This window comes from Tiliqua scincoides, chromosome 2 (genome assembly GCF_035046505.1).
Source record: "Tiliqua scincoides isolate rTilSci1 chromosome 2, rTilSci1.hap2, whole genome shotgun sequence".
In the NCBI taxonomy this organism is placed as follows: Eukaryota; Metazoa; Chordata; class Lepidosauria; order Squamata; family Scincidae; genus Tiliqua; species Tiliqua scincoides.
The window spans coordinates 133341603-133357924 of record NC_089822.1 but is presented as its reverse complement, the minus strand read 5'-3'; the positions used below and the strand labels follow the sequence as shown (position 1 = coordinate 133357924).

General features: G+C 46.6%; 1 protein-coding gene across 1 annotated transcript; it reads left to right on the top strand.

Moving 5' to 3' along the window:
- The first annotated feature begins 2887 nt into the window (after positions 1–2887).
- On the top strand, positions 2888–14492 carry ARF3 (ADP ribosylation factor 3). The gene is made up of 5 exons (XM_066615206.1): positions 2888–2996; positions 6816–7026; positions 8643–8753; positions 10180–10304; positions 12731–14492. The coding sequence occupies exons 2-5, from the start codon at positions 6879–6881 to the stop codon at positions 12890–12892; spliced, it is 546 nt and encodes a 181-aa protein (XP_066471303.1). The 5' UTR covers positions 2888–2996; positions 6816–6878; the 3' UTR covers positions 12893–14492.
- Positions 14493–16322: the final 1830 nt, after the last annotated feature.

Here is a 16322-nt window from a genome sequence, read left to right as displayed (position 1 = left end):
GCAGGGTAACCAGATACAATGGAGGACAGAGTGCCTATACCTTTAACCATTGTACAGAAGAGGGAATTTTGGCAGGTGCCGCTCAACATGAAAGGGTTTGAAAAGCTGCTTCTGCCAAAATTCTCTCCTCTATACAGTGGTTAAAGGTATAGGCATCTGTCCTCCATTGTATCTGGTCATCCTGCCCCCACCTATCACCAACATAAGGAACACCCCCATACTGTACATCAGTGGTTCCCAATCTGGGGTACATGTACTCCCAGGGGTACTTATTGGCAGGACCTTTAGGGATATTTGAAAAAGAATTGAATAATTGTGGGAAAGGGCAGATCTATTATATATGTTTGTAGGTTTTCATGGCTAGCAATAATTCAACAATTTAACATACCTTTATTCAGGTGAGAAGATCATGGTTGTGTCAAAGAACATGTGTCCATGTTGTTAAGAAGCCCAACATTTCATTCTGTAACTTTTTCAGAACTTCATCTGGGAAAATGTACTTAGACAGACACGTTGTAAGAGAGCAAGCCAGAAACAGCAGTTAAAAACCAGTGCCCTCCAGGTGCTTAGAATTCCATTTCACTGCTTAAAGCAAACTCAGCCTAATCACAATATCCTATCTCTGCTAGAAACCTCTTCCTTATAAAGCTCTTTAATGTCTGTTCTTTTTAGTACTATTGTATTGCCAACCTTCAGTCTTGAAAGACTATGGTATCGTGCTCTGAAAGGTGGTTCTGGCACAGCGTCTAGTGTGGCTGAAAAGGCCAATCCCTTCCACACTGGAAGGGAGTGACAATCCCTTCCACACTGGGAGCAAGTGCAGTCTGTCCCTGGTCTGTCTCCCTGGCTATGGGCCTTCCTTCTTTGCCTCTTTGCCTCAGACTGCTGGCAAAGTGTCTCTTCAAACTGGGAAAGGCCATGCTGCACAGCCTGCCTCCAAGCGGGCCGCTCAGAGGCCAGGGTTTCCCACTTGTTGAGGTCCATCCCTAAGGCCTTCAGATCCCTCTTGCAGATGTCCTTGTATCGCAGCTGTAGGTCTATATGGGTCTACCTGTAGGGCGCTTTCCTTGCACGAGTTCTCCATAGAGGAGATCCTTTGGGATCCGGCCATCATCCATTCTCATGACATGACCGAGCCAACGCAGGCGTCTCTCTTTCAGCAGTGCATACATGCTAGGGATTCCAGCATGTTCCAGGACTATGTTGTTTGGAACTTTGTCCTGCCAGGTGATGCCAAGAATGCGCCGGAGGCAGCGCATGTGGAAAGCATTCAGTTTCCTCTCTTGTTGTGAGCGGAGAGTCCATGACTCGCTGCAGTACAGAAGTGTACTCAGGACGCAAGCTCTGTAGACCTGGATCTTGGTATGTTCTGTCAGCTTCTTGTTGGACCAGACTCTCTTTGTGAGTCTGGAAAACGTGGTAGCTGCTTTACCGATGCATTTGTTTAGCTCAGAATCGAGAGATAGAGTGTTGGAGATCGTTGAGCCAAGGTACACAAAGTCATGGACAACCTCCAGTTCATGCACAGAGATTGTAATGCAGGGAGGTGAGTCCACATCCTGAACCATGACCTGTGTTTTCTTTAGGCTGATCGTCAGTCCAAAATCTTGGCAGGCCTCGCTAAAACGATCCATGAGCTGCTGGAGATCTTTGGCAGAGTGGGTAGTGACAGCTGCATCGTCAGCAAAGAGGAAGTCATGCAGACATTTCAGCTAGACATTTTTAGTACTAGAAGCCAGGTATTCTGTAGAGCCTCTAACTGTTGTCCCCTATCCTTAGGATTTCGAAGAATTAATTTACATTTCAAATTTGAATAAATTTACATAAATGAATATATTAGAGATGGAACTTCTATGAGTGAATGAAGGTCTTGCAATAGCTCAAGGCCTAAGAAAGACCTTGCACAAAGCAAGGCCGGCCTTTCCTTCGCTGCCACTACTGCAACACAGACGTGAAGCAGCAGAGGGAGCCATCATCCCACAGCTCACACTAGAGGTTGAACAGTCGCCCTCACATTGCAGCGGGCCAGCACTGTCTCCAGCAAGTCTCCAGAGGGCCAGAGGCTCATTGGAGACAGAGGGCTCCCCATGGGCCGGATTGAGAGGCCTGGAGGGCTGCAAGTGGCCCCTGGGCTGGGGTTTGGGCACCCCTGGCATAGATGAAAGGTATTTAGGGTGCAATCCAAACCCATTTTCCATCTCTGACATAAGGAAAATGCAGCTCCTGCCCCCCCCCCAACTGCAAGATGCCACACATGCCCCACAGGCACAGCTATGTCAGTGCTGGAAAGTTGGTTAGGACTGCACCCTTAGCCAAATCGCGTGTAGGAGAATAGCAGCCCAATCCTATGCCTGCCTACTGAGAAGGAAGTCCCATTAGAGTCAATGGGGCTTCCTCCCAGGAAAGCGAGGCTAGGATTGGGCTGAGTTTTTGGCAGGCAGGCCTGTTGAGAAGGCCTCGCAGGACTGGGAAGGGAGGCTGCAAAAGCCCCACCAGCTGCAGGATTTTGGTCATCAGATTCTGCACTGGCAGACGTGGATCAGACGAAAACGCACACAGCTGAGGTGTCCTGCATGTATGTATTTATTTAAAGAGATCACAGCAGCGACAAGTGTTGCAGGGGTGCAATGTATGGGGGGGGGGTTGCAAGCGAAGGCACACTGCGAGCTGCTGCGGCTGCGGCGGCGGTGGCGGCGGCGGCGGCGGCGGCGCATCTCGAGGAAGACTCATCCTCTGCAGCAGTCGGCAGCCCCCCGCCCCTATGCATTGCTGCAGCCGCTGCCATGGAGATGATGGAACGGGCAGATCTCGCGAGACGCACGCCCCCGCCCCAGTGTTGTGAGGGGGCGGCGCGTTCTCGCGAGAGCGTCGTGTCCACGGGCCTGCTTGCTGCTGCCGCGGCTGCTGCTGCTGCTTCCGGCTGGCGGGGGACTCGGAGTGCAGAGTCAGCTGGGCAGGAGGAGGAGGAGGCGGTGGCGGCGCGCGCGCAGGAGCAGGTGGGTGCCTGCCGGTCGGGCCTGGTCCCCCCTGCGGGGGGCGGCGGTCACCTCAAGTGGGGGGGGGCCGCGGAAGGTGGAGGCGGCACGATGGATATGGAGGCGTTAGGCAGCGGGGAGGGAAGCCGGCCGGCCGGCCGGCCCGGCCCCGCGGAGGTCAATGGGAGACCGAGAAGGGGGGGCCATTGCGGCAGTGGGTGTTGAGGGGAGGGAGGCGGGGAGGGCTGGGGCGCCCCCTTGGTGGCTGGGGTGGGGACGGGGACGGCAGGGTTGAGTTCTATGGGGTGTAGGTGGGGGGGGCCGCTTCCCTCCCATGTATGGGGTGTAGGTGGGGGGGCGCTTCCCTTCCCTGTATGGGGTGTGTATAGACTCTATATGGGATTGTATAATTGCGGGGAGGCGGAGGGTAAAAAAGGGTATCGGGTAGCATCCAGCCTGGCTCCAGAGGCGACGGGAGCCTGCGCGCTGCAATGTGGGGGTGGGTGGCTGGTGTTACTGCTGCGAAAGCAAGCAGGCAGCACCGGCTGAAGGAGGAGGCAGACCCGGTGACAATCCGGGAGAGCAGGGGTTGCCTGGAAGAAGTGCTGTGGGGGCTCCTCGAGGTGCGTGCGCTCTGCAGCGCATGTGTATGTGGGTGGGTGGCCTGCACCGGGTGGGTGGCTGGGGCTCGGGCAGGCATTGTGTGTGTGGTTTTAAATAGTTGGGAACAGATTCATTTGATGCGACTCGTGTTTGCAGAACTGTGTAGGGAGGCAAAAGCAAGTGCCCTCCCGAACCTTGCAGTTACCCAAAAAAATGCTATCTGGGGAAATGGCAGAGGTTTTCCTAGTAGTCAGGCCTGTGTAGACTGGAACTGGGCCTGTTAAGACACTCCTGATTTTTTTTTTCCTGGGCTGAAGAGGGCGCTGGTAGTACTCCACAAAATTAGGTTCTGGGATGTGTCAGTGCCTTCCCACGTTTGCAGCTTCTATCGTTAAATAGGGAGGTGTGTGGGCCCCAAGACATCTGGAGTTCTTGAAAGGGAGGGAGGTAAGAGTTTAGTGATTTGGGCCAAGACTCCTAGGTCTTTCTGGCAGTATCAAATCATTTGGATATTGGGGGGGGGGGTGAGGAACTGGGGACAAACCAAGACTTCCTGGGTTGGCTCTTCAGTGTGTTGACCCTCTGGGTTTAGCTTCTGACTGAGCTCTGTAGCAATAATGAAAGCTGTCAGATGGGGCTTTCCTGGCATGCTTTGTGTGATGGGCAGTGCCTGGCACGTGCCCCCTCTTCTCCTTCTATTTTGTCTTTCATTATTGTGACGCAGGAGAAAGGATCTCTTATCGGTCTACGCTGATAATGTGATACCAGCCCCAGCGCTGTCTGTCTCTGGAGTGTGATGCTGTTGTGCATTCAGTCATAGGTCTTATTTGGGTTCCTTCTTTAACGAGTTATAAGTATATTTATTGGAGCTGTGGGATGCACTGATATAAAGACAAGCTCAGGGATAAGCAGATTTATTATTTCTAAAGGCATATCTTTCAGGCTGGGCTGCGTACTTCTAGATGCATAGCCACACTTTCTAGATCTCAGGTTTAGCCACTTCTTGTCCTTCATCTCTCTATTTGCCAAGACATGCTGCAAGTTGTAGCTCAGTATTCAGTCACAGCCTAGTGCTCTCCACAATAACTAATCTGTTATATCTGGTGAAAATAAAAGGTAATGATGGCCTTATTCTTTCCTATGCCATCACAAGTACATACACACATGATCTTGTCTGTAGTCTGCCTCCTCACATGGCTGTATAAATAAAATCAGACCTTACATATAAAAGGTTTTGTTCACTGCAGCATTGAACCACAACTTACTGTACTCAGACTTGTGGGCAGTATACTTTTTGCAGATATTGCCTAATGGAGCAGACAAAGTTCTGATAGCCCACAGTGAACATCATTGGTTATTGGATCCTCTTGAAACCAGATTACTGACCTTCACACTATCTGTGACAGAGTGCTGTGGATTAATGTTGCCTTTAAGGGTGAGGTTTTGGGCCTCTGTTTGCACTTGTATCATGCATGAATGTGAGGTTACAAATAACAGATGTCTGTGTGTTCTCTCTGCACTTTTGTTTTAGATCTTTAGTCACAACTAGATTTTTTTCCAAAGGATATGTCTGTCCTATTGCCATGGCTGCTTTTTCCTTTGTGGTCTTATTGTTAGGTTTTATATCCCATTTTCTTTCAAAATGCTGCTCAAGGTGATTTACGACACAACACAATAACGAAAAATGGAGCACAGGATTACAGCAGGTAAAACATTGTATCTGTAAGTTAAAAGTTAGGTGGAATAAAAATGTTCAACCAGTGGAAAACCTGCAAGGGTGGGGCCAATTTTGCCTCTTTGAGGAATGGAGTTTCACAGACTGCACAACAGCTAAAAGCTCTGTCATAGTTGCCTGCTTTTGGTGGGAGACGCACCCCCCCATCTTACAGTTGAGTAGGTTCATATGGGAGAAGACAGTACTTCAAGTGTGCTGAAGCTGTTTAGGACTTTAAAGGTCAAAATAAACACAGTGAATTGTGCCTGGAAGTAGGCTGGTGATGGGTACAGACATTTTAGCAGTGATGTTACATAGTCTCAATAGCTTGCCACTGTTAGCAGTTGGGTCCCACTGTTTTGGACCCACTGAAACTTCTGAGCAGTCTTCAAAGTCAGTCCCACAAAGAAGGCATCACAATAACCTAGATGAGGTGTTCCCAAGGCTGTGCTGCTGTGGCCATAACCAACCTATTCAGGAACTGATGTAGTTAGTGCACCAATCTAAGTTGGGCAAAGGTACTCTTGGCCACAGCTTCCAGTTAGGCAACTGACTCAGAGGCCCCTGTTGTAGATGCATCAGGCCACCTCAGTCAAGTTGTCTCTTTTCTAAGCTGTATGGTCCTGATGTTCTTAATGAAAGTATTCTGGAGGAAAGGTCAAATGAAAGCAATAAAATTGGGGTGGGGAGAAGCACTATATGCTCAGATAATCAGTAGGGAAACGTGGTTTTGACAGAGAGGAGATCATTGGTTTTATTAGATTTATAATACTCTTGGCACAATATAATTAGAAAAATGCTGGTTGTTCAGCATTGTTGTGAATGTTTGGATACAGAAATGCCTGGTTTGATGTATGGTGTTGAATGATTACATCACTAATGTGGGTTTTGTGGAAAACATTGTGGTGCCTTATATTGATAGGAATCTAATTTTGCCTGCTTTTATGTTTTTCCTTCTCTTGAATCCAATTCTTAAGTAAAATAAAGTTACAAAGCTGTTCAAGTTCGCTGCTGTATATTCCATTTTTTGTTTTACTAATTCATTCTATGAAACAGTTTTAGAAATGGGAAATGTTCAGCCTGGATTGGTGGCTGGAATAAAGCTGAATCTGAGTGTTTGTTGCACTGGCCAGGAGTCTCTGTGTGGGAAGAGTAGTATGAAAATATTGCAGACTAGTGACATATTCAAAGCTGCCTTAATTTACAGAAAGATGGCTTACACTATGCAGAACCTTCTGCTTGAAAGAGTCCATTCGAAATATTTCTGATGGAGTCATTGGACAGATTCATCCATGTGTTTATCACTTGCTGACTGTAACATCAAACACTTGCATGTGTGAATGAACCAGCAGAGAGATAATCCTGTACACTCCTTAAGAGATGCCTGCTGCATCAGTATAAAAGTGATTGACTTCTTGAGGTGATTGATCTTGTAACCCCACAAGTTCTGGATTAGCTAGTCTTGCAACTGTTCAGACAGGAGAGGTAACTCTTCCAGTTGATACCCTTTCCTATCTTCATAGGACTAGTCCTTTGACATCGATTGGACAGAAAAAGTCACGTCCTGCACAGTTGAGCCTGCTGCCATGGGGAATATTTTTGGCAACCTGCTGAAGAGCCTGATTGGCAAAAAAGAGATGCGCATCCTTATGGTGGGACTGGATGCTGCTGGGAAGACCACTATACTCTACAAGCTTAAATTGGGAGAAATAGTCACCACCATTCCTACTATTGGTATGTTCTATAATTTGTTAAATATGGGAAGTATGTTGCATTCCTCTCTTCCTCTTTGTGGGTGGAATTGCAGTCATGTGACAGCTGCATGGTGTGAATGGTCATATGAGTGTTTCTTCTGGATGGCAGTGTAAGAAATGCTCTACTTCCTCATGGGACATTTCATTCTGTACTGCACCTGCAGTTTAGTTGTAGTCTTGAGAAAGGAAGAGGGATCTGATGGGTTAAAGCAGTTTTCCTGTCATTTGTGCAGTGTTCCCTCGCTGATGGAGCACACAGCAGGCTTCATTGGCGTGACTCACAGAACTGGGAGTGGTTAGATCACAAATAATGTTCTCACTCTGCCAGTAGTTTATCCAAGCCTGACTTGGTATTGGGTTTCTAGGGTCTCATTTTCAACTTCAAAAATGGCTATTTGGGAGCAGGGGCTACCTGGGTATTGTGGGTTCTTTGCTAGGAATGGGCTGTAAATTGACATGTCTCACGCAGTTCTCCAAGGGCACCGTTTGCTTTGCATCTGATCAACACAACCATCCCACAATCAGTCCACTTACACAGAGGAGAACTCAAGGGCCCTGCTGGATGAGATTGAGGGTCCCTGTGATCCATCCCGCTTCTAGCAGCAGCCAGCTAGTTGCTTCTGGCAAGCCTACAAGCATGCCTTTGAGTAGTCCATCTAATTTTTACTTCTTTTTTTAAGCAAATTGTTATTCATGGCTGTAAAGAGAAGTTTGCAAATCTAACCTTGTCCTTGAGGATCAGAAGCAACAAGAAGAGAAATTTAAAACTTCACAAGGGCATTAAGAACACCCTGTTGCTTCCCAGTCTCCTTTCATAGATAGTACTTGTACCAGAACATCATGAATTGCACCCTTTGGTTTTTCATTCTTCTGATTTTTGTCTAATTATGTTGAAGGAATGACTCATTTTAAATATTTGTTGCTAATACAGAGGCCAAGGCTGGTTGAGATCAGTAGTCTGTACCTGGAATTCTATATCTGTCTGAAAGTAGGACACTAGCCCTACTTGCATTTAACTGTTTTAGTGGTGAGTTGTCAAAGGAGCTGCCAGTTGAGGTCTTGATGCTGGAAGCAGCTGAGATGATATTATTATTATTATTATTATTATTATTATTATTATTATTATTATTATTATTATTATTAACAGTATTTATATACCGCTTTTCAACTAAAAGTTCACAAAGCGGTTTACAGAGAAAAATAAAATATCAGATATCAGGTCTGCCAACTATATACTGGTGCACCCATATCCATTTTATGCAAAATCATGTTAGTGTTGAGTGTGGTGTGTGACCCTGTAGTCCAGGGGTGGCCAACTTTTCAACTTTAGTGCTCCTGGACCTTTAACAATTGTATAGAGGAGGGAATTTCAGCAGGTACAGCTTGTTGTCCATGAGATGACAACTGCACCTGCTGAAATTCCTTTTTTAACACAAGGAGCTGTAAAGGTTGTCCACCCCTGCTGTAGTCAGTGGATGTCTAGTCCTGATTCCTACCCTTGAATGTTTCATGTCTTGTTTATGGACTCCCTTTGATTTGCAGGGAGGACAGAGTTACCTGATATGTAGAAGTTCTAACCCTGCCTTTCTTCTTCAGGGTTCAATGTGGAAACAGTGGAGTACAAGAATATCAGCTTCACCGTGTGGGATGTGGGTGGCCAGGACAAGATACGGCCCCTGTGGCGACACTACTTCCAGAACACCCAGGGTATGGGAAGCAGGTTCTGGGAGGGTTTATGCTGTTGGGGATTTGCAAAGGTGATTTTTCTCCCTCCCCCTGTCCTGGCTTCTGGTCTTGGAGATTGTTTGCAGCATCACTTGTCTTTGAGCAGCCACCCCTGAATGCTGTTGAATCTCTGATCTTGCCTTTTTAGAGAAACCAATAGCCCAATAGGGGCTCGTGTCTCTTTCATCCCAACTTAAGCAATCATTTGAACCAAGGGTTGGCAACCTATAACCTGCCAGCTGAAGTCATCCCACCTGTGGCTTACTTAAGGGGGGAAGGATTAAAGTTCCCACGCTATTCAACACAGATGCATGGAAGAGTAGAGCAATCATGTCCCCTTGTTTATATACCCAAGACAGAAGCAGGTAAAAAGCAGTATCAGTCTGTTGGAGTCCCCCTCTAGATGGGGAGTGACAGAGCCATCCACCTGGGTTTGTGGAGTCCCTGTACTGCTGTGGCACAAAGTCTCTGTGCTCCACCATTCCCTGATTGGCATGTGGCAAACTGATAGGAGGTTTTCCCTCCCCAGGCTGAGCTCCATGTGGGCCACTTCTGGGTGCCTGGCAACCTAGAAATTCAGTGTTGACATGACAACACTACTGAATGTCTGCTCCCTTTAAACAAAAAGGTTGCCAGCTCCTGAATTTAAACAGTAGCAGGGTAGCTGTCTCTGGTGGGTGGAGTCTTATAAAGAAGCATTCCAACCCAAGAGGATCAGCAAGAACGTGTGTAGTTAAAAATCCTTGGGTTCTTCTTGGAGCGATTATCTAGGGAGTAACTGAGGATGAGGGACAGAGATAGTGACTGGAGATCTTATGCAGATGGGTTTAGATTAAACTAAGCTGTACTTTCTAAGGAGAGTAGGGGAACAAGTTGCTTGTAGAATGAAGGATCTCATTGCTTATGTCTTCAAGCAGTAGTTGAACAGGCATCTGGTAGATGTGATTCTTGGGAAAGGGACATACTTCTAAATAGCTTCTCTAATTTCTCATGACAAGGAACAGTTGTCTTCTGAGTGACCAAATAGGAAGGCATTTTGTAAAGCTCTCTTCTATCTATAAGTGACCCTTTTATGTGTGTAGGTCTGCAGAAATATTTGCAGGGAAGGCACCTAACTTGTTCAACTGGTGTATGGTGGCCTGCCTCAAGATAGGCTTGGGATGTGTGCATGTGCGGACGTGCATGCATGCACATCTTGGGTGACCTGAGAAAGCCATATTCTTCTCTGATCTCCTAGCTATGTTTCAGTACAAACTGACCTATAGTCCCAGCAGCCTAATAGTGTGTCCAATGCAAGTGAAAATATACATAACTTCCACCCCCTCGACTTCCACCCCCCCCTTTTAGCCATACATACATGCCTCCCAAGCCCAAGAAATTGTGTAAATGATTCCTCCTTCTCTCTTAGGTCTGATCTTTGTAGTGGACAGCAATGATCGGGAGCGAGTGAATGAGGCACGTGAGGAGCTGATGCGGATGCTGGCAGAAGACGAGTTGCGAGACGCTGTTCTCCTGGTCTTTGCTAATAAGCAGGTTGGTCCTGGGTGAAGGAAGCCACAAAAGTTCACTTTCTGGTTGAGGGTGTCTGTTTGGCTTCTCTGTTTGGAAATGATCAGGTCTAGGGTCTTCTCCAGTTGTGTTCACCTTCTGTTAAGGACAAAAGATGCTGTTGGTCCTGAGGTTTGTTGAACATGTGATAGCATCATTTTGGTTTTCTGACCTGAAACTTGACATTATTGGAAGGCATGAGCTACTGTTGGCACTTCTGGTCAAACTATTACTGCAAACTATTACTGGTATAGGCTTAGGATGGAAATTCTGATGGAGCGCACGGAGCAAAGGGATGATAGTTGTTTTCCAGATCAGTGTGTAGTACACAGATGTGTCCATACACATGTGAATAACTGGCAGCCACTGATAAAACATTAGCTCATGTTCCTCAACCAGAGATGATTTTTTAATTGCATGGCACAATGGGGGGATGGGCCCACACACCATGTTTCCATATGGGTGGTGGCAGCGATGGATGGATTTTGAAAATACTAGTAGTTGGCCTGGCACAGGAATACCCTTTCTCTGCTAAGGCAGGTCTTATGGTATGTGTGAGAGACTTGTTGATAGCGAAGTTCACCTTCTGTCCTGCTGCAACTGCAAACAGAAGTTTCTTGGAAACCTCTGGCTCCTCAACACTTTCCAGTATTTTATTGTGGAAAATACTGAAAAGTATTTTCACTACCTGAAAGTGCACCATGATCTGCAAGATGTTTTATGACCAGTTGTCACTGGCCAGTGGGATTGTGGCAGACTTGAAGCATCCCTGGTGTGCTTCAGTGTCAGTAACCACTCAGTAATTCCCTCCTTTAAAAGTGTTTCAGTTCTGCATGTTCTGTTCATAATTGCAACTTTTCCTGCCCTGGTTTCAAAACTGAAGTGACAGTTGCAGTTAAGTGGCCTGGGAGATGCTTTAGCTGACAGACTGAATGGTGTGGAGGACTGTATGCCACTATGCTGAGAGTGGTATAGGAGGGAGGAGAATGCCAGATTCTGTGTTATGTCTTCTAGTAGTTGACAGCTGCAGTGTCCTCCATGGATCTATTCTTCCCTGTGAAGAAAAGCTGTATCTGTTAAAAGCACAAAGCAGGACTGTATGTTCTGTGCAAGTGCAGAGTAGGTATTGGGTGCAGAATTGAGCAGAAGAAGTCTTGTAGCTCCAAAGATAAATCTTAAAATATAGAGACAGTATAAGTGTGGGTGTTACGATGCTCTGGAAATGGTAGAGAGATCATGGACTGTGTCTTCTAAGAATTCTGGCTGCTGGATTTTGTTCATGTGTTAATGTTTCAGGCCCTTATTTACTCAAATTATCTGCCCTTCTCCTGAAACCAGGATATTACCTTCAATGTAAAAATGTTAATGCAATAAAAACCCTGTAAGGAAACTTTTAAAACAAAGTAAATCTGAGTGTAACTAAGCAATATAAAAACAAAAGCTTGTTTAACAAGGCAAATCTTCAACTGATAGTGAGAGACTGACATTAAGGGAGCCTCCCTGCAGTAGGGGATACCACTGAGAGAACCCTCTCATGGTTTCTGTAGGAGGCAAAATTTGCACAAGAGCCTCCCTAAAAGATCTTGCAGGATGTTATGGTTGTGAGAGTTTGGTCTGCCTGGTAAAGTCTTGGAGATCCATTGAAATAGATCTTCAGTTGGCAATGACACATGGAGAAAAAGTGCCATCGACATTTTGGTGGTGGTGAGGAATTCCCATCCTGAGGTATATGGCTGAGAGGGCTTCTCTCATGGATTGCCATTTGCTGATTCTTAAAGTGGTGGTAGCCATATGAGGGCTTTCTGCTAAGGTCTTGCTGGGTGAACCGATTCATGTGGGAGAACTTTGGGCTGTTGAGGGTTTGAAATGAATGTGCCAGGAACCTGGCCAACTAATGCAGCTGGAGTAGCAGTGCTGTGGTATGGTTTTTAAAGACTAGCCCCACAGCTGCATTTTGCACCAGTCATGAAGTTTCCAGTGCAAATCTGGAAGGCATAGGACTCTTGGTACATATCTAGATTTTTTTTTTTTCCAAACTCCAAGTATATCAAGACCTGCCAGTATGGGATCTGACAGCTGCAGGAAGAGCTGCTGTCAGAATAAGTCTGGATGATTGGATTTATTTTCAGGAGGAGAGCAGTTAGAAAATTGTTGGGGACAGGTCAGCCACATTGTATCTTCAGCAAAAGTTAGCTTTTCTGACTGGGGTTCCTGGGTTGCCTTGTGTGCAGTATGCCAGAATGGGTGCCAACTCCTGAAGAGCCATGTGACTCAGAAGATGCTGGGTAACTGTTTGAAGTGCGTTGTATGGAGTGACCTGTCCTCTTGGCAAGGCGGTTTGTTTTGGAAACAGTGCCACACTGCAGTTGGCTTTGTGCTTCTAACCTTTTTCTTTCTGCCTCATTTCCCAGGACCTTCCCAATGCCATGAATGCGGCAGAAATCACGGACAAGCTGGGCCTGCACTCGCTGCGTCATCGCAACTGGTACATCCAAGCCACCTGCGCCACAAGTGGCGACGGCCTTTACGAGGGCTTGGATTGGCTGGCTAACCAGCTGAAGAACAAGAAATGAGTGCAGGGGTGGTGGTGGGCTAAACCCCTCACTGTTGGTTCCATTTTTGGGTTGATTCCCCTCCTCTCCCCAGCCCCCTGTCCCACCTTTCTTTCCCTATTAGGTTTGCTTTTCCTTGCCGGCACCGGTTGCTGTGGGGGTTGGGTGGGTTGAGGTTAACTTTTTGGTTTTTCTCTCTTTCTTGGGTTCTGGCTTTGCCAGGATTTTTTGCACGGTCTCTGTGTGTGCGCGTGCGTGTTGATAAATATATATATAGAGATAATAAAATATATGGGTGTGGTGGGAGGGGTTGGGCGCCGATTCTGTGGCCTTTCTTTTTTCTTTCTATTTTCATTTTTTTTTTTTTTGTTGGTCAGTTTTGTATTTCTTGGTGGTCTGTGAAACTTGGCTCTCTGATTGGAGGTGACCAATACTCAGTGGCAGCTGCTTCTTGCTTTTGTGTACTGTTGGCGTGGGTGGGCCAGGGTGGGGAACAGCCAGGTGGTGATGAAGCTGGGAGGTAGGAGGGGCGTGTGTGCGTGTGTAATCCCAGTGCATGCTGGAAGATAAGACTGATGATTTGGCACTTTGCAGGGAGGGAGCACTCTAAATATGGGGCTGCAGGTTAGCAAAAGGCTCTTTCCTCCTCCTTCTGGGTATGGAGGGGGAGAGTAGGGGGCAGCACTTTTTCATTCCGTCTCCTGAAGTATGTAGTCTTTTATCCTGTTTGTGTTGGGCAGCACCCCCTGCTGGTCACAATGAGACTGTGATACTGGAGTCCCGCCCCATGGCCCAGCAAACATCCTCATTAGTGAATGCGGTTAAATGCACCATGCTGCTGAGGAACCAAATCACTTGCATTCCAAGCCCTTAAACCAAATGGTGCTGGAGTCTCCAGTCATCCATCTATCCTGAGCCTCATACATTCCTTTGTTTCCCTTCCATAATAGTGGACCAGCATTGATGGGAGCAAGGTCTGGGCTGCTGCGGTAGACTTGGGACCGCTTTTGACCACAGTCGAGCTGTGTCCTAGCAAGTTTAATGAAACACTTTTCCTGCCCAGCCTGCGCCTTGGAGGGTGTGTGAGGGGGAGAGAGAGAAAGGAGAGGGCATCCCAGCTGCTAAATGACAGACCTGCAATTTTCTACTTTTGGACACTTCACAGGGTTAGGTTTCTCATTGCTGCCTACTGCATGAGCAACACCCTGTTGGACAGGTCACTCCCTCCACCTGCTTCTCTGGACATACTCCGACTCTTGTACGGTTCTTTTTTCCATTCAGGGGGAAATGGAAGAGTAGGTGTCTTCCCTTTAATTTTGGGGGTCTTGATTGTATTCAGATCAGTCCCAGGTCACTGCATGTTTCTGGTCATCCCTGCCTCTGGACAGTGTTGGTACTATGTGCTTCCTTCCCTCACCTTGGCAAATACGTATTTTACTTCTCTCTTCTCCCCCTCCCCCCAGCTCCCTTTGCTTGATGTAAAGTGGCTTCCTTTCCCCCCTTTCTGATTTGTTCATTCTCTGGGCCATGGCCCCTGTACATGTGTTTCTCGGCCCCCTGAACAGTTGGACGCACCACGACCTCTGTGCACCCCCATTGGATATTAAAATTGTTTTATGTAGCTTCTGGCTCTGGTCTGGTGTATTGGGTCTTTGGTTTAATGTGGTTTTCTTGGGACTGATTCTTTCCTTAATTACAGTAAATGGTTTTTGCATGAACCAGAAGCAAACTAGAGCAGGTACATCTGGAGTGGTTTGAGGATAACGTGCCATTTCTGCTGCCATGTGCGCTCAGTGAGAGCCTGTGAGGTATTCCCAAAATAAAGAAGCAAATCATGCAGATATGCAGTGAATATTTACAGAAACCCTCGTTTAATTCTTTGGGCGTATAATTACAGGTTGAGACTCATTATTTGCGAGGGTTCGGTTCCAAGAACTCGGTGGATGGCAAAAAACATACTAGAGCAAATCAATTCAGAAAACAGTTTCTTTGCTCCAGTGATTTAATAACAACCTTGCTGACCTTTTGAACTGCACACAGAGTCAATCAGTCTCTCTCCAGGAGCTCAGGCTTCACGGGGAGGCAGCAGTCCCTCCCTTCACCAGGAGCCCCAGCAAGGGGAAAGAATGGAGATGGTGATAATGGCTGCTGTTTAGCCTTCTTTCAGGTGCTCAGGGGGAAGGGAGGAGTGAAGCCTGCAGAGAGAATGATTGATGGATTGACAGCCGGCTGCCCTCTCTGGCATTATAAAATGACTGTTTTCCTTTAATTTAAAGGGCCCTTCTCAACAGCTTTGAGACCGAAAAATCTGTGGATACTTAGGTTATACCTGTAATCAGTTGCATGACTGTCCCTCTGCAACAGTAAAAAGCAGTTTCTTAAACTGATTTTAAAGGGGTGCAGTCTTTCCCCTTCTCCAGGGATCAGCACATTCCTTCTTATTTGCAGGGCCCATTCGTGTAGAGTCAAATCAGTGTATAAAAAATCTGTATATAACAAAGCTGGACCTGTATTGTGTTGACATGAATAACCCATTCAGACTTAAAAAGGCCTACCCTGTGATGTGGAGCTGTTCCCTGATACCTGCTCCATACTTCCTCTTACTATAGTTCAGGAATTAAAGTGTATGAAAGTGCTCATAAAGAGGTCTGTAAGACTTGGAGAATCAAGGCACATGGCTAGGAGTTAAGAATCTTAACTAATCCAGAGATACATGTTTTCCCTCCCTAAGTAGTCCCTCTGCATCTATGCCCCCCATGTTCTCCTCCTTGTTTAGGTTGCCGTGGCTAACCCAGGAGTAGTGATGGACGTCTAGGCACTGACTTTAATTAGAAACAGCTTAACTGAGCAACATTTCTGTAAGGGGGACAGTGACTTTGATCCAGAGTGGCGTTTAGCCCCCTCCTCTCCTGTATTGAAGGGAGATATTGGATGAGCAGCTAAATCCCATTAGCTGCTAATCCAAGAAGGGGCCTGCCCACCCTAAGGACATCAGATTGGACTCCGTTCCGCTTGCTGCTCTGAAATGAGAACAGAGAACATTGGGGTCTAAAAACACTTCCCACACCCAGGTCTCCTTGTTCCACACTAATGCCTTGTTCCCAGTTTTGATAGATGTGGGAGAAGAAACCTATTAAGAATGAGACTGAAAAGAAAGACAGCTGTGTTTTAATCTGTAGATCTTAAAGGCTGGGTTCTCTGTATCCAGTTTTCCAATAGGGATTGCAGTGTAACAAGGGAAAATGAATGCCAGGCCTCCTGAGTTCCATTACCAACTTTGGCACAGATTCATGTGTCATGGTGGATTTCAAATGTCTTGCTTTGAGAGAATCCTTTCCATGTTGACTTATCTGTCACAGAACCCCTGTGCATTACAAGGTTTCTGGATCATATTTTGGAGCTCACACTTAATTCATGTGAGACACTGGCATAGCCTCTCATACTTCATTTG